This window comes from Marmota monax, unplaced genomic scaffold, assembly GCF_021218885.2.
Source record: "Marmota monax isolate L192 unplaced genomic scaffold, Marmota_monax_Labrador192_F-V1.1 WCK01_AAM20220418_F8-fsc00107, whole genome shotgun sequence".
NCBI classification, from domain to species: Eukaryota; Metazoa; Chordata; class Mammalia; order Rodentia; family Sciuridae; genus Marmota; species Marmota monax.
In genome coordinates this window covers 69,138-87,596 of record NW_026693761.1, presented here as the reverse complement: position 1 = coordinate 87,596, position 18,459 = coordinate 69,138, and the positions used below count along the sequence as shown (strand labels likewise).

Genomic DNA, 18,459 nt, shown 5'->3' with positions numbered 1-18,459 from the left:
GGAACTTACCAAGAGCCTGTCAAATTAAAAAATAAAAGGGCCCAAGTATGGTAGCACACACCTGTAATCCCAGCAACTTGGGAGGCTAATGCAGGAAGATCACAAGTTCAACTCCAGTATCACCAACTTAGCTAGAATCTAAGCAATTTTGTGAGACCCACTCCCAAAATAAAAAATAAAAAGAACTGGGGATATGACTCAGTGGTAAAACACCCCTGGGTTCAGTGCCCAGTACCCCACAAAAAAAATATTAACTTCAAAACATATCTTCCTCAAGGCTGAGTTATGGCTCAGTGGTAGAGCATGTGAAGCACTGAGTTTGATTTTCAGCAATGCATACAAATAAATAAATTAAATAAAGGTATTATATGTCCACCTACAACCAAAAAAAATTAAGAATTTAACAAAAACACATCCCCTATTTAAAAAAATAGATAGTTAGAAAAAATATCATACTTTCTTTGGGACTATTTTTTGGACTTTTCTTACAAACCAAAGCACCAACCACAAAACTGAAATTGAAAAATCAAATATATGGCCCAGAAATTACTCAGCATAGTTCCCCATAATCTATGAAGAATCAAAGTTATACACTTAAGCCAAACAAAACAACACTCACCAATCAATCCTATCCCATCACCCTCCCCCACACTGGGGATTGAACCTAGGGCTTCCTGTATCCTAGGGAAACATTCTACAACTGAATTATATCCCCTGCCTTTTATTTGAGATAGTCTTACCATATTGCTGAGGCTGGACTTGAACATGTGATCTACCAACCTCAACCTCCTGAGTAGCTGGAATTAAAGTTATATGCCACCATACCCAGCGAGTAACTATCTAAAAGGAGAGCTTTATTCTGAATTGGAAAGGAGGTAAATTCACTCACAGACCAGATATGGGTGGCAGATTAGTTTGGTTTAAACCACAATCTTCTACATGCATACAACCTGGGTTATGAGCCTTCACTTTTTAAATTTTAGACAAGGTTTTCAACCTGTAAAGAGCTTAGAAGACTGCCTGGTTCAAAAGGAGCATTTGGCAGGTGCAGGGCTACCGCATGCAACTTCACATCACCTGAAATACCATCAGAAATTCAGAATCTCCAGTCCAATTACAGACTTAGAGTCAGAATCTGTGTTTTTATCATGATCTCCTTGTTATTCAAATGCAAATTAAAGTTTGAGAAGCACAGCTAGAAAGCACTTTAACATTATATTCTATGTTAATGAAGCCAGAATTATACAGGCAGTCAGTATAAATAAGTAAATTGAATCAGGTCAGATCAAGGAGGCCAATTTTGAGTGAGTCCCACAGGTTGGAGACTGTCCCCTGAAAGACTGAAACGTTAATTCCTTCAGAGCCCTTCCTCCACCCTTATCAAGAACCTGCCCCGATCCAACCTGTTGCTAAGGTGACCTATCCCAGGAATTGACCCTGTCTACAGGAAGCTATAAGGTTTTTAATTAATGTGTCTTTGGCTACTCCATCCTGCCCTTCTCCCTTCAGCCCACCTGTTTCCCACCTTTTGCGCATCCCAAGGAGCATTTCCTAGGCCTAGTCAAATGCCTAGTCATGTACGCAGGAAGGATAAAGAAAAGAGGAAGAGGGCAGAAAAACAAAGGAAGCCTAGGACATATAAAAAGGGCAGAACACCTCACTTCTGGGGATACCAGGACACCTGCTATGGCCCCCTTCTCCCTCCTTGGAGAAGTCTATGTTACCCCTTTGTAAATAAACCCTGCTTTATATGCTTGCCTCCACGTGCTTCTCTAATGTTCAAACTTCAACATGTGAGGAATCAGAACTTGTATTAGAATTTTAAAAACACTATTACTATTTTTAAAAACACTATTATTTTCTGCAACTTGAAGAAGTTACATTTATTTTTAATAAGAGGCAAAGAGTTAATTTGAGATCAAAATTCCTCCATTAGTGATTTCATACCATACCTTATTCAGACAGTATAAAGGCACAAAGTTGTAGAGGACTGCCATCTAGTGGTAACTAATTCTGATGCAGGTACAAACAGGCCTCTTCTGCGGCCTTCCCTTGTTTTAAAACATTTTGTTTTAATGCTGAGTAATATTCCATTGTGTATATATACCACAGTTTCTTTATCCACTCATCTATTGAAGGGCATCTAGGTTGCTTCCACAGTTTAGCTATTGTGAATGTGCTGCTATAAACATTGATGTGACTGCCCAAAATAAAGACTGAATAATAATAAGTGGACGATGATCCATAAGTAGGGGGGCGGTGCTCTTGGGAAAAATGGAGGAACTTTGACTGGGCAAAGTGGAGAGAAGGGAGGGGAGAGGGGAGGGAAGAGGAGAGGGGAGAGGAGATGGGGAGAATCAGATGGACATTATTACCCTAGGTACATGTATGACTGCACATATGATGAGAGGTTTGCTACAATTGTGTACAATGAATCAAAATGCATTCTGCTGTCATATATACCTATTTAAAATAAATAAATACATTTTAAAACATTTTGTTTAAAATATTGTTAAATAATATTTGTTTAAAAACCCGACGCGGAGGGGTTTTGGTTTGGTTTTGTGGTACTGGGGACCAAATCAGTGTTCTACCTCTGAGCTGCATTCCCAGCCCTTTGAGAGAATGGAAAATCGCAAACTTGCAACCCTCCTGCCTCAGACTCCTGAGCAGTGCTGGGTTTTGTTTTTGTTTAATTCCTTTATTGAGGCCCTAAGTTTCCCTTTTTTATACCCAGAATAACTCTTAGGAATTTTTCAAATTAAAAGAATGACCCACTCTCTTCTGGAAAGGTGAGACATTAAGTTTAGAAAATGAAACTTTTGAAATGTGCATAACTTAGAGGTGATTTTTGCTTTCTTCTCCCCAAGTTCTATACTTTGTACCATTTATTTGTATAGTATTCAAGGGAAAAGCTTTCTTTTTTAAATGTTTTTCTTAGTGCATTATAGTTATACAGAATAGTGGTGTTCATTTGGTCATAATCTACCTGCAGGAATATAATTTGCTCCATTTCAGTTCCCAGTGCTTCCTCTTTCCCTCCCCTCGTCCCTCCCCTTACTCCCCTTCTACTCTACTGATCTTCCTTTTATTTTTTTAATGGGTGCTTTATAGTAATTCATAAAGTTGGAATTCACTGTTGTATATTCATATATGCCCATTAAAGGCTACTTATTATGAAGAAAAAAGTCATTTTATAATTATCTGACCTAATAACCTCTACATTTTACCCTAAAGAAATAATCAGAAATGTAGGCAAAGGTTAATGAAGAAAGATTTCATTTCAACAAATGAAACAATAGGTTTATAATAATCCACTGAATCAGCTCATCAAAACTTATGTAGCATTCTCAGTTAGATCACCTATAATTTCTTCTTACTATAAAAAAAAGTACATCTATTTATATACAAAAGGAAGGAAGGAAAGGCAGGAAGAAGACAAAAATAAATAAATGGCAACTTTATACTACCATATTTTGGATCATTTTCTAATATACATTCCCATCCATATTTCTATGACTTATGTTATAGTATCAAGGACATTTTCATGGGCTGGGGATATAACTCAGTTGGTAGAGTATTTGCCTTGCATGCACAAGGCCCTGGGTTTAATCCCCAGCACAGAGAGAGAGACAGAGAGAGAGAGAGAGAGAGAGAGAGAGAGAGAGAGATGACCATGAAGAATGAATGACTCACCTCTCTAGCATTAGATTTTATCCTATGGATAATTTTTTATCAACTTTATTGAGATATCACTCATATACTTCAAAGTTCACTCTTATAAAGTAAACCACTCGATAGTTCTTAATGTATTTAGAGATGTGCAACACACTTGTATGTGTGTAGATGTGTGTATGTTACTGGGGATCGAACCCAGGGGCACTCTACTACTCAGCTACACCCTAAATCCCTTATTTTAAATTTTTAGACAGGATCAACAAGTATCCAGGCTGGCCTTGAACATACAATCCTCCAGTCTCAGCTTCTTAAGTCACTGCGATTTTAGACGTGAGCCTCCACACCAGGCTTCTATAATCTAATTTTAGAACATTTTCATCATTCCCAAAAGCCCTGAGTTCAATCCCCAGCACCACCAAAAAAAAAAAAAAAAAAGAAAGAAAAGAAAGAAATGGATAGTTGGTAGAATGAGAAACGTTATTATCATATATACACGTATGATTATACTATTGGAGTTACTCTACACCATGTACAGCCAGAGGAATGAGAAGTTGTGCTCCATTTGTACAAAGTATGTCAAAATGCATTCTACTGTAAAATAAAGAAAGAAAGAAAGAAAGAAAGAAAGAAAGAAAGAAAAAAAGAAAGAAAGAAAGAAAGAAAGAAAAACATTGATCACTAGGAAAAAAAGAAATTGGAAAAATATGATAGAGCCAAGGGGGTATGATCTAATGGTAATGAACAAGGTACTCGGCAAAGCCTGATTATTCAGGTTCTTCTCTGTGACCTTTCATCTTCAGAGACAAGGATACTTCTCCCCTTTGGGTATGGGAAGCACACCTCTCCTATAAGTCTAATGATCTGCTTCAGGGCAGAAGGGTAGAGGGAAGGTCAAAGTAATCTCCCTGCTACTGTGGTGTTCTTCAAATTGTCAAGGTCTTTCTTATTTTTTTTTTCCTTCTTATTTGGTGCTGGGAATTAAACCCAAGGCCTCATACATGGTAAGCATGTGCTCTACAACAGAGCCATACCCACAGCCCCATGATCCCATATTTTAAGACAGCATGTCCTGAACTCTATCACATTACTTTGGAGGTCCATTATAAAGTCCAGCAAAAAATGTCACACAAAAGCAAGAAAATTCTTTAATTGGGTTAATGTGATCTGATAAAGAAATAAAAAATACAATATAATCTATATAAAATAACATTTGCTATGTGATCTAAAGAATTGTCATGAGTCTGCTGTGGTGGCTCCAACCTGTAATCCCAGCAACTCAGGAATCTAAGGCAAAAGGATCACAAGTTTGAGGACAAACTCATCAGTTTAGTGAGGCCTTAACTTAGGTAACTTAGTAATTTAGGGAGACCCTGCTTCAAAATAAAAATTAAAAGTGCTTGGGAGATACTGTAGCTCAGTGATAAAGAATTCCTGGGTTCAATTCCCAGTACTCAAAAAAAAAAAAATGTTGTGATATAATTTTTAAAAAACTACTTTTAATTAGCCAAAGCACTTTTTTTTCTCTAATTATAATTTTTTGGAATCCAGATGGAATACAGAATTTAGCAATTTGCTTCTGGGGATTTGACAGGGAAAAATAAGTTGAAAATAGCAAAGGGAGACCTAAATCCCCCAATGGTGTCAGACTTTAAAAAAAAAAAAAAAAAACAGTGAAAATCAATTCTAAAAGCTGAGAGTGGAAGGAGGTACTGACTAAAATTTGCTTCTCACATAAATCTCTTTCTCTTTTCTCTTCATTAACTCTAAACATTTCCCACACTCCTCAAATAATGCAAACATTCCCATTACTCGAGTTAAGTAATTATGCAATCTAACCAACTGTTGTTTCACATCACTTTAGGTGACAGCAAACTTTTAGCTGCACATCACCACCAAAAGTATCTATGATTGTGCAGGTATGGAGGCACATTCCTATAATCCTAGCAACTCAGGAGGCTGAGGCAAGAGGATCTAAAGTTAGAAGCTAGTCTGGGCAACATAGTGAGACCTTGTTTCAAAACAAGAAATAAAAAGGACTAGGGATGTTACTCAGTGGTAAAACACCCCTGGGATCAATCCTCAGTACTGCAAAACAAAAGTCTATGCTTGGTAATTGGTATGCCCAAATTCATCTATGCCCTCCCTGCTTTCACCTCTATGTATGAATAAAATGGAGTTCACACAGATGAAAGATATTTCAAAAATAGTCATTTCTTGTGTAATTAAAGAAAAATGTAATATAACTAACCACTGTAATGTAACAGTTAAAAAATAAACTCACAAAAACATAAACTCAAAAAGAGCAAAAATATTATAAAATTCCTAATCATGTTCAAAAGGTGGCACAAGTACATATATAAACATGGGTAAGTGTCACCACATGACTTCTGTTCTCAACCCAGTACCACCAGCTCTTCTTCCGTGTTACAGCACAGTGAGAAAACTCTGGCCATCAATAAGAACTCCCAACACACAAATAGCAGTAGTGTACACAAGCACTGGAGATTCCAGAAGTTCTAGGTCTAGTACACATACTGAAGGGAGCATTTTTGCTAATTAGAAACAAAAATGCCAAGGTTGGAAGAACACATCCTTACCAGCCAGTACAGTCAGCCTTCCTATTATAGCATTCTGCATCAGTGTATTCAACCAACCTGGCATCAAAAATATTCAGGAAGGAATGGGCCTGGGGTTATGGCTCAGTGGAGAGCGCTCATCTAGCACATGTGAGGCCCTGGGTTCAATCCTCAATACCACATAAAAATAAATAAATGTATTGTGTCCAACTACAACTAAAAAATAAATATTAAAAAAAATATCCAAGAAGGCTGGGATGTGATTTAGTGGTAGAGCATTTGTCTGGCATGCAGGAAACACTTGGGTTCTATCCCCAACACAGAAAAAAAAAAGATGCTCTGAATTAAATATGTACAGACTTTTTTATTCTGGTCATTATTCCCTAAACAATACAATCTAACAACTATTTATATAGCACTTACATTGTACTAGGTATTATAAGTAATCTAAAATATTTTAAAGTATACTAAGGATATGTGTAGGTTATATGCAAACACTATCCCCCCACCACCTTTTTTTGTTTTTGTTTTTGTTTTTTTGTACTGTGGATTTAACCCAGGAGCGCTTAACCACTGAGCTACATCCTCAGCCCTTTTTATCTTTTATTTCACTAAGTTACTGAGACTGGCCGCAAACTTGCAATCCTCCTGCCTCAGCCTCCTGAGTTGCTAGGATTACAGGGGTACACCACTATACCTGGCTTACCTAAGGGATTTTACATAAGGGATTATGATATCTACAGGTAAGGGGAGTCCTAGATTCAATCTCCCAAGGCCCAAGGATACCAAAGGACAACTGTACTTGGGAAAAGTGATGCCTTTGTGAAATTTAAAAAGGCACCCCTTCCTCTAGGGTAGATTTACTTCAAGCCAGAAAGTGTGATTTGATAAGCAGAATCAAGCCTATATCTCAGCCCTCACTTGTCCACTCTTACAGATGCTCTTGCATAAAAACAACCCATAAGAACTCCATGCAGCAGCTCTGGAGATGAGTAGGATGAAGAGAAGGGTTTGCAGCTTCACCATGTCTGTAGCAGATACAGCAAGTACTGCCTGTCAGTAAGAAGGTCAGCCCTTAATCTCCCTCAAATAGGCAGGCACACAGTTCTAGCACACACACACACAAAAAAAAAAAAAAAAAAAAAAAAAAAAACCACTCAATTTCAGTCAGCTTATAGGCATTTAGAAATGTCTCCGTAGACCATGTACAAAGGCTGTTGGTTATATGAAAATCAAACACATCTGTTGTTTAAAGTTTCCTTTTTTATTGTTTTGAATATTTGGATACAAATTTTTCAATAAAATATCTTATTTTAACTTGCTCTAAGATTCAAACTACAAAATCCTCCATTTTAATATGACCAAATATTCTAAATCTATCATTTAAAATAACATACTGATGATTAAAAACAAATTACCTTTTACCCCACCAAATGATCCATAAGTCATATTGCAGGCTGTTCTTTGAAGATTATGTTCATACATTAATTTAAGCTGATATTGGTTCCCATGTTCCACATTACCCAATGTTCCTAAGGAGAAAATAATTAAAAGATTACTTTATATTTATTTATGTGAAAACTCATTAATTTCTTCTCATGCTCTATACCAAGTGATTTAATGTTAGTGAAAATTGAAATGACAAAGCACTAAGACATTATGAACAATTAGCATAATGATAACATAGCACAGTTAAAACCAGTTAAATCTCAGCTAGATTTTACACCATTAGATGAAATACTACCTGGGGAACATTTTATTATCTATTTCTATTAGACTTGCCTGAGTGAAGTGTAATTATTTAAATAAAAACAAAATACTCTAATTTCAGTTCTCAAATAAATGAGGTTAAGTTCCTTGCATTTATAAATAATAACAGAGCAAACAAAATGACTTGAAGTATCTAAGAAAAAAAATCTCCAACACTTTACAGAAATGCATTTTCCCATTTCAGCTCTCAAAATACTCAATCCCCTAATGCATTATATACTATGATTATGGAGAGATTCTCTAAGTTTCCCTCAGCAAGTAATGTGTTTTAATTTAACTTTGCCAAAATCACCTCCTTCAAAACAAAGAAAAAACACTTTCTCTGCATTTAATAGATCATATGAACTACAATTATCCTCTAGTTCTTTTCATAAGAGAAAAAGTTTTGTTTGTGATTGGGTTTTGTGTTTTTGGGGGGGGGATTGAACTCAGAGGTGCCTAACCACTGAGCACATCTCAGTCCTTTTTATTTTTTTATTTTGATACAGGGTCTTACTAAAATAGCTTAGGGCTCACTAAATTGCTGAAGCTGGTAATCCCCCTGCCTCAGGCTCTGGAGTTGCTGGAATTACAAGATTGCACCACCATGCCAGTCAAGAAAAAATTCTTTATCCAACACAGGGCCAGCCTCAAGAATTTAGTGAGGCCCTAAGCCACTTAGCAAGATCCAATCTCGAAATAAACCATAAAAAGGGGGCTAGGGATATAGCTCAGTTGGTAGAGTACTTGTCTCATGTGCTCAAGGCCCTGGGTTCGATCCCCAGCACCACAAATAAATAAATAAAAAGGGCTCAGTGGTTAAGCACCCCTGGTTCAATCCCCAGTACAAAAAAAAAAAGATCCTTTTTTTTGGGGGGGGAGGGGGGCAGGGGGATTACTAGGGATTGAACTGGGGTTGGGGGTTACTGGGTATGCAACCACTGAGCTACATCCCTAGCCAATTTTTTTGGAGACAGGGTCTCATTGAGTTGCTTAGCACCTCTCTTTTGCTGAGGCTGGCTTTGAACTCGTGATCCTCCTGTCTCAGCCTTCGAGCCACTGTGATTACAGGCATGTGCCACCACATCCAGCCCAAGAAAAGATTCTTTACCCATATTTTTTCTCTGATGGTAGCCTTATAGTTAGAGCTACAGACCAGCAATCAGGTACAGCATTAGGAATAAAGAAAAAAGATTCAAAAAACAACTTTCTCCATAAGGAAGCATCTCTGAGCCTGGCACAGTGGTACCTGACTATAATCCCAGCAATTTGGGAGGCCAAGGTGGGAGGATTCAAGTGCAAGACCAACTTGGGCAATCAGACCCTGTCTCGAAATAAAATTTAAGAAGGGCTGGGGTATAGCTCAGTAGTATAGCCCCTAAATTCAATCCGCAGTTCAAAAAAAAAAAAAATGAAGAAACATCTTTGTCATTTATTCATTCAAAATGCAAAAATTAAAGAAAATTTTAAACTACCAGAAAACAAACAAGAGTCCCCAAACTGGGTAGTATTTGATCATTAAAACAGTCTAAATATATAAATATGTGCATCTATTTGTTTGGGGGTTTTTGTCCCAAATGACTTACCAACGTGCATTTAGAGTATAAGAATATTTTTTTCCATTTTAAAATAAAGGCAACCTTAAATTCAAAAAAAAAAATTTAAGAAATTTCCCCAAAATCACATAACTGGTAAAAGATATTTGCTCAAACCAGGTCTTCAGAGTCAGGCATGATATAGCCTCATGCCTGGTTATCCATCACATAAAAACATGTAGGGAATTTGGTCCTCCCCTCAGTAAAGATCATAATGTCCACAGATATGGTCAATAACAATTTCCCAAATTAAAGTAGCAAGAATATGCCACTGCAAGCTAAGTGCAGTGGCCTGCACCTGTAGTCCCAATACTAAGTAGGCAGAGGCAGAAGGATTGCTTGAGCCCAGGAGCTCCAGGCCAGTCTGGAAAATGTGTGAGACCTTATCTCTTTAAAAAAAAAAAAAAAAAAAAAAAAAAAAAGAAAGAAAATGAAAAAGAAAAGGAAATGAGAGAAAAAAAGTAACATTAAGGAGCTGGAGTCGTGGCTCAGTGGTAGACTGAGCACTTTCCTGGCATGTGTGAGGCCCTGGGTTCAATCCTCAGCACTGCATATAAATAAATAAATTAAATAAAAGATCCATTTACAACTAAAAAATATGTAAAAAATAATAATAATAATAATTCATACCAGGGGGCTGGGGTTGTGGTTCAGAGGTAGAACACTTGCCTAGTATGCCTGAGGCACTGGGTTCAATCCTTAGCGCCACATAAAAAGAAAATGAAGATATTATGTCCACCTATAACTAAAACATAAATGTTTAAAAAGAAAAAAAAAAAAAAAGAATTCACACCAGGGGACTGGGGTTGTGGTTCAGTAGTAGAGAGCTTGCCCAGCACGGATGAGGCACTGGGTTTGATCCTCAGCACCACATAAAAATAAATAAAATAAAGGTATATGTTCATCTAAAAAAAAAAAAATTCACACCAGTGAATACTGGATTCAGCAGTTAATATTTAAACACATTTGGCATAAAATAATAATAGGATTTGTATTTTTCCTATAAAAGCATCAATGATACCAATTAAAAAATTAGTAGGCTGGGGTTGTGACTCAGTGGTAGAGCACTTGTCTAGCATGTGTGAGACACTGGGTTCAATCCCCCGCACCACATTAAAAAAAAATCTAAATAAAGGTATTGTGTCCATCTTAAAAAAAAAATTACATTTCCACAAAGATAAAAAATTATACAGGTTTTGTCCTTAGATATGTAGACTGAATATAGTAAGTATATGATTTGTCTACATGAAGCTGAAGTTAATAAAAAAATTTCAGTTAGAAAGTAACTACAAACATAAGAATGGGAACCTAATAACTTATACTTTAAGTATATTTTGCCAAAATACATTCTACTGTCATGTATAACTAAAGTAAAAAAATTTTAAAAAGAAAGTAAACACATATTTAGAACATTTATTCTACTGGTCTTATCACACAAGAACATTTGATTTATAAAAAAAAAAAAAAAAACTCCAGAAAACCAAAAGTCAAAGAAAGAATCAAAGATCTCCTTGGTGACAGTTTTCAGTGTAATTTTAGATCACTACTCCACAATCTAAAGATGTTCAGTGAGTTAATTACAGATCAAGTACGTTAATTGAGTTTAAGAACTAATTAGATTATATAAGTCCATCAAACATAAAGAACCACATCTTTTTTATCCTTCTCATGGCAACCATTAAAATTCTGTAAGTTGAGCTGGCGCTATAGCTCAGCGGCAGAGTGCTTGCTTGCCTAGCATGTGTGATGCAGAGGGTTCAATCCTCAGCACCCCATAAAAAAACAAACAAATAAAATAAAGGCATTCTGTCCATCTACAACTACAAGAAAAAAAATTTTTAATCTGTAAGTAGTCAGATTTGTACTGACTAGTTATGAATTTATGTACTACACTTATGTTATGTAGTACACATTTGCATACAATTGGAAAAGACTACAAGTACAAACTCAATATCGCTCACACATCTGTAAGCATTTACTCAGAAACTGAAGCCCATCAAAAGGAACCTGAGGCTGGGCACAGTGGCATACCACAGTAATTCCAGGGACTTAGAAGGCTGAGGCAGAAGTATCTCAAGTTCAAGGTCTCATGAATTTAGTGAGACCCTGCCTCAAAATTAAAAAATAAAAAGGACTGGAGATGTAGCTCAGTGGAAAGCACTCCTGAGTTCAATCCCCAGTGAAAGAAAGGAAGGAGGGAAAGAATCAGATGCCACATGATGCTTTCTCTTACTACAGTATGGTAAAATGGGCTACCTTCAGGTCAGCAAGATCCTATTATTTCAATTAAGCACACATTTAATGACACATCACTAACCAAAAAAAGGTTAGCACAGTAGTCTCTGACTTTTAAGGGCTGTTTGGGCCTGTGGTGGTAGCGCATGCCTGCAATTTCAGTGACTGAGGTGGCTGAGGTATGAAAATCACAAATTCAAGGCCAACCTTGACAATTTAGTGAGACCCTGTCTCAAAAAATTAAAAGGGCTGGGGTGGTTGGACACACTGATGCATGCCTATAATCCCAGAAACTTGGGAAGCTGAAGCAGGGGGATCTCAAGTTTGAGGCTATGCTCAGCAACTTAGTGAGATCCTATCTCAAAATGAAAAATAAAAAGGTCTGGGAAAGGGCTGGCATTGTGGCTCAGTGGTAGCGCGCTCGCCTAGCAAGCGTGAGGCCCTGGGTTCGATCCTCAGCACCACATACAATCAAGTAAAGGTACTGTATCCAACTACAACTAAAAAATTAAAAAAACTTTTTTAAAAAAGTCTGGGAGAGTAGGTCAGTGGTAGAGCACTCCTGGGTTCAATCCCAGTACCAGGGGAAAAAATTGTCTGGCAGTGGGTATTTGGTATGTCCAAGAGACTTTACTTTGAAGATCTTCAGTTTGCCTCAAATCCTTTTCAGAAGCACACAGACGATAAAAGAAAATATTTCGGGAGGAGGCAGTCAGGGGACAGGATGTCAAGTTCAGCTAATATTTTCATTTCCCAACACCAGTCATTTTATTTAAACTAGAAACATTTGTGCTTCCCATGTTACAGTAAAAGCTAGGTAAAAGTTCAATCTGGAACCTCAAGAAACATTCAAAAGAACAAAAATATTGATTTCCCATGCCTCTTAATTTAAGCCATGCCAGGAAAAATAGAGAAATTGTCAGTTTACAAATATCATAAGAGAATGAAGAAATCAGAGACAGAAGGGAAGTGAGGTGGGGCATAAGGGAATGTAGTTTGGACAAATCTTGGTCTCTAGAGAACATAAAGCTTTTAAATGAAAACAAAGAATAAAAGAGCAATAAAAATCACCATTCCTGTGGCAAATAACTTTCATTTTCAACACTAATTTGGAGGATAGATACCACAGTCCCATAAACAAACTGTGACCAAACATGCCAGCAGGCTTTTTAGAAAAACATTTTATCCCCAGCCTATGCTTTAAGCCCAGAAGCACTTTAGAGGTTTCTGTCTTTCTGAGCCTATCTCAAATGCGACCAAGGAAAGCTAAGAATCTAATCTAATTTTTAGTTTCTAAGAGGCCCTGCTTAGAGCCCAATGGGCCCTCTAGAAGGGACTAAATATTAACTGTGGGTAAGTTCTCTTCCTCCATTGCCTGTGTTAATGGAGTCAGTAAAATATCACTAGTAATTAACATGCTCCCAATCAAAAAAAGAGGATTAGATCCATGCAATATAGTAACCTATATCATAACTTCTCTACTTACTCTAATACTAAATATATAGCCTAATACTAAATATATATCCTATCACTAGGAGGAGCAGCATCTTTTACCTGAAACCAATGAAAGTATACTCCATCAGGCCTCTGATATAAACAGAAAGGAAAAGAAACTGACAGAGATAACAGAGAAATAAAAGGAAAACATCACATGATAAAGAATAATAAAAAGCCACTGTCAATTGCTTCAGCATCGCCCACAAATTCATACACTCATTTTTCAAAGAAGTTCCTGGATATCTACCAAATACCATATCCCTGGTTACCAAGCCTGCCTTAGAAAGTTAATAGACCTTCACCCCAAAAAGAGACTACCTAAGTGTCAGTAAAGTAAAAATTATTAGTCAAATTAAAGGCAAAGTATAAAGAAAACCCAAAGAGAGAGAATGAATCTGAGAAATTCAAACTCTAGAAACTAGTCTTTAGAGCAAACTCTCTACAGAGTATCACTTTTGTACAGAACAGCCCTACAGACACTTAGCTTTATCAGAGCCATATAAGAAATTCTCCAAATCAATATACGCAAAAAATAACTCTGAAGTTGAAGTAAAATTTACCTAAGAACTGAAATTAAAGTTATCTTTTAATTTTAATCAGAAGCACAATGAACTACTATACTTCTGCCCACAGAACCATGTCATAGAATGAAATCTGATTAAGCCTCAAAATATGTGCCCTGAGGTCAAATGAAGTGAAGACAACCAAAGCCAAGAAATCTGAACTATAAAGAAAAAATACTTGAGGTTTACCAAAGAAAATGTATTTCAAACCACTATAACTCAGCATCTATGAATTTTGCTGGTACTGTTGAACACTTAAGAGTCCCTCCAGTGCACACCTGTAATCCCAGCGGCTTGGAAGATTGAGACAGGAGGATGGCAAGTTCAAAGCCAGCCTCAGCAATGGCGAGGCACTTAGCAACTCAGTTAGACCCTGTCTCTAAATAGAATACAAAATAGGGCTGAGGATGTGGCTCAGTGGTTGAGTGCCCCTGAGTTCAATTACTAGTGATGGGGGGGTGGGGACTCAAGAGTCCCAAATATCCAGAAGTAGCCTAGATCAGTCATAGGCAATCCTGAACATAATTCCTGAGAGGAAGGAGATCACAAGAAACCTTCTGCTAGAAATATCAATATGCATAGAAATAACAGACCAAGAAAATGTAATACTTTTAAGTCTCTGAAAAAGTAATGAACAATAGAAAAATGCTAAGACAAAAAAAAGAAAAAAAAAACTTCAAATGAATGTTTTGTGTTCTCCCCCAAATCAGCACTAGAGAATATCTATTCTTAGCCATGTACAGTGGCACATGCCAGTAATCCTACCAGCTTGGGAAGGCTGAGGCAGGAGAATCAGAAGTTCAACACCAGCCTCAGCAACTTAGTGAGACCCTAAGCAACTTAGCAAGTCCTTGTCTCAAAATAAAATACAAAGAAGACTAGGGATGTGGCTCAGTGGTTAAGTGCTCCTGGGTTCCATCCCTAGTACAAAAAAATAAATAAAATAAAATAAAAAAAGAAAGAAAATATCTATTATTATAGTAAAGAACCCAGTTTTATAGTAAGGAATCCAGTTTGTAATATAAATTCCACATTGAAAATAAATGTTTCTTACCTGAGACAGAGTAGACACAAAGTTTTCTAGAATGCAACACAGCCAAATGAAGCATTTCAGTACCTCTGAAAAATAGGAAATGTTTTAAATGCTTTTAGATATTAATGTTCAATATAACCAAAAAGTTATTAAATGATTACAAAAAGATCTAACTATACCTACTATGAGTAAACAATTCATTAGAAAACATTCTGAACTGAAAAATAAATGTCACAACAAATAGGACAACTGACAATTCAACATCCTCAAATACTCTGTCTTGTCAGGAACAGAGGCATCAGCTGTAATTTGAGTTGCTCCAGAAGCTAAAGCAGGAGAACTGCAAATTCAAGGCCAGCATAAGCAACACAGCAAGACCTTCTAAAGAGAGGTAGAAAGGGAAGGACGGAAGAGGGTAGTAAGAAAGGAAGGAAGGGAAGGAGGAGAGATACTCTGCTTCAAGGACCTGCCTTCCAGATTGAAATCAACTAAGGACCCAAGAAGAGTCAGAACTGAGGCTTCGTCATGAGTACTCTCCACAGTAAAAAGCTCCAACTTCTGGTTCTGGCTCTCTGACTAATTCATCTATAACTTTGGGCAAATCACTTAATCTCTCTGAACCTGTTTCCCTTCTGTAGAATAAGAGGTTTCAAATAAATCAAATAAAGTCATGTGAAAGAACCTTGTAAAGCTTAAAGCACCACAAAATTCTAATCATTATTAGTAAGTGGCACATATCACTTCCAGATCTGAAATTTATTAAAAGTATTGAAAACATTTTTTTGGACTCTCAAATAAAATAAAATGCCAATATCCCCACTACATTTCCCAGTCCATGTCAAGTTGGTTGCCAGAGACAGCAGCATGGCACAGTCTAGAGCTCCCAAACTCAGAGTCTTCAAGGGTCAAGCTAATGGATGTTAATGAGGAAAAGGTGTAAATGACTGTGATTAACTGGAGACTGGGGCCAGGCTAGAGGAGGTGGCTACTATTTGGTTCTGGGCTTGTGGCCAGATCTCCACATTTTTCATGAAACACCAGAAAGCAGGGGTTTTATGTGAAATCTCCTAGTTCTTAAATGTTGGCAGCTCTTTTACAGTTAAAAACTAGAGGCCCACATGTGCAAGCAGGTCTCTAGTCCAATCTCTGTTATAAACTATTCAAAACTACAGGACTGTAATTGAACTCTGAATACCTGGGTTGGGACTCAGACTCTGTACCTTACTTTACCTGTGATCATTTAATTGTTCAGAGTGTCACTATTTTACTTACAAAATAATAATTGTAGAAGATAATATCTGCAAAGCACTGGTACGATTGATATGTAAATACTTATTATTCATTCTACAAATGCAAAGAGACACAGCTATCATATAATTGATAGTGCCTTCAGAAATTTATTTATGTATTCACATTCCAGAAAAGAGTATAATAATTGGAAAGATAGTGAATATGGAATCAAAATCAAGTTTTGATTGTGTGATCTTACACTATAAGCTCAAGTTTCCTTATCCTGATACAGATTATATCTGCCTTGAAAAATAAGATTCTTGAGGCAATGTTTATAAAGACCTAGATCAGTATCCACTCATTACTGTCAACCTCTTCCCCTTCCAAATGATCACAAAAATGAGAATTGTACATAGGACTATAATACAGAATGAATGTTGATCATGTTTCCTATTTTTTTCCAGTGGAAAGGTCAAAATGCTTTTAAAGGCAAGAATTCCACTGGGAGTGGTGGTACATACCTGTAATTCTAATTACTTAAGACGCTGAAGGTGATAATCACAATTTGAGGTCAGCTCAACCCCTTACAGAGGCTGCTTTAAAATAAATAAAAACGACTGGTGGTCCAGTGACCACAGGCACAGTGGTCATACCAGCAACTCAGGAGGATGAAGATTGTAAGTTCAAGGCCAACCTGAATAATATAGTGATTTTATACACACACACACACACACATATGTAATTTTTTTTGTACCAGGAATTGAACTCAATGGCATTTAACCACTGAACCACATCTCACCCCTTATTTAATTTATCATTTTGAAACAAGGTCTCACTAAGTTACTCAGAGCTTCACTAAGTTGCTAAGACTGGCTTTGAACTTGTGATGCTCTTGTCTCAGCTTCCCAAACGGCTGGGATTACAGGCATGCAGTGATAATTTAGTATATCTTTATTTGGTCATTTTTTTTAAAGCTCATCTCATTTCCTTTAAATCATTGATGTGCCAGGTACCTTAGATTTGTTCCTATAAAAAGATCCAAAATTATTCTATCTTAAAGGTTTTTATAAAAAAAAAAATTCAGAAAATGAAAAACACCTACATGACAATGTCAAGGATACATATATAGTCTCCTTTGAAGAATTCACAAAAGATTCATAGTAAAGAACTGAAATGCTCTCCAAGTAAGACAAAAATACCAGAATTAGTGGGCTGTACTTACGAAACAAACTTTCCTACTTCCACTTGAAGTATGGGATCTCGTAGATGGACTTCCAGGAGCAAATCTTCAGCTTGAGCTCCATCTCCTGTTTTTACAGGATGAGGGTTAAAGATTCTTAGGTATCCCATAAAGCTACCCACAATTATTTTATCTGTAGAGAGATTTTTTAAAAGAAGATGTAGACAGAAACAAACATTAGAAAATATCTTTGGGAATAAACTTCCTAACGTCTAAGAGAAAATAAAATCAGTCTTGCTTCATATAGAAGTCCACTGCGCCAATAGAAGATGCATTTAAAGTGAATTTATTTGAATAACACATAGCTCTTCAAAAATCATTTTACATCACCAAAATTCAAGTATACTAATGTATTACATTTTTTCCTAAGCCTTGATTTGTTATCAGTCATAATTTAACAATCAAAGCAAACTCTTTAATCAAAGAACTGATTCACTGGAACAAGACAGGGATGCCCTCTCTCTCCACTTCTCTTCAACATAGTTCTCGAAACACTGGCCAGAGCAATTAGACAGACGAAAGAAATTAAAGGCATAAAAATAGGAAAAGAAGAAATTAAATTATCACTATTTGGAGATGATATGATTCTATATCTAGCAGACCCAAAAGGCTCTACAAAGAAACTATTAGAGCTAATAAATGAATTCAGCAAAGTGGCAGGATTTAAAATCAACACGCATAAATCAAAGGCATTCCTGTATATCAGCGACAAATCCTCTGAAATGGAAATGAGGACAACCACTCCATTCAAAATATCTTCAAAAAAAATAAAATACTTGGGAATCAACCTAACAAAAGAGGTGAAAGACTTATACAATGAAAACTACAGAACCCTAAAGAGAGAAATAGAAGAAGATCTTAGAAGATGGAAAAATATACCCTGTTCATGGATAGGCAGAACTAACATCATCAAAATGGCGATATTACCAAAAGTTCTCTATAGGTTTAATGCAATGCCAATCAAAATCCCAACGGCATTTCTTGTAGACATAGAGAAAGCAATCATGAAATTCATATGGAAAAATAAAAGACCCAGAATAGCAAAAACAATGCTAAGCAAGAA

At 36.5% G+C, this 18,459-nt stretch overlaps 1 protein-coding gene across 7 annotated transcripts in view; it reads right to left on the bottom strand.

Annotated features, from left to right (window-relative positions):
• Positions 1-18,459, bottom strand: part of Bbs9 (Bardet-Biedl syndrome 9) — a 498,145-nt gene that overhangs the window by 462,388 nt on the left and 17,298 nt on the right. For 4 of the 7 annotated variants that reach the window (XM_058584438.1, XM_058584437.1, XM_058584440.1 and 1 more), the window contains exons 3-5: positions 17,379-17,529; positions 14,948-15,012; positions 7,673-7,786 (exon numbers count right to left, since the gene is read on the bottom strand). In XM_058584438.1, the coding sequence (XP_058440421.1) occupies positions 7,673-7,786; positions 14,948-15,012; positions 17,379-17,529 (330 nt within the window). The remainder of the gene's footprint in view (positions 1-7,672; positions 7,787-14,947; positions 15,013-17,378; positions 17,530-18,459) is intronic. The other 3 variants (XM_058584439.1, XM_058584441.1, XM_058584442.1) reach the window with 2 other exon arrangements.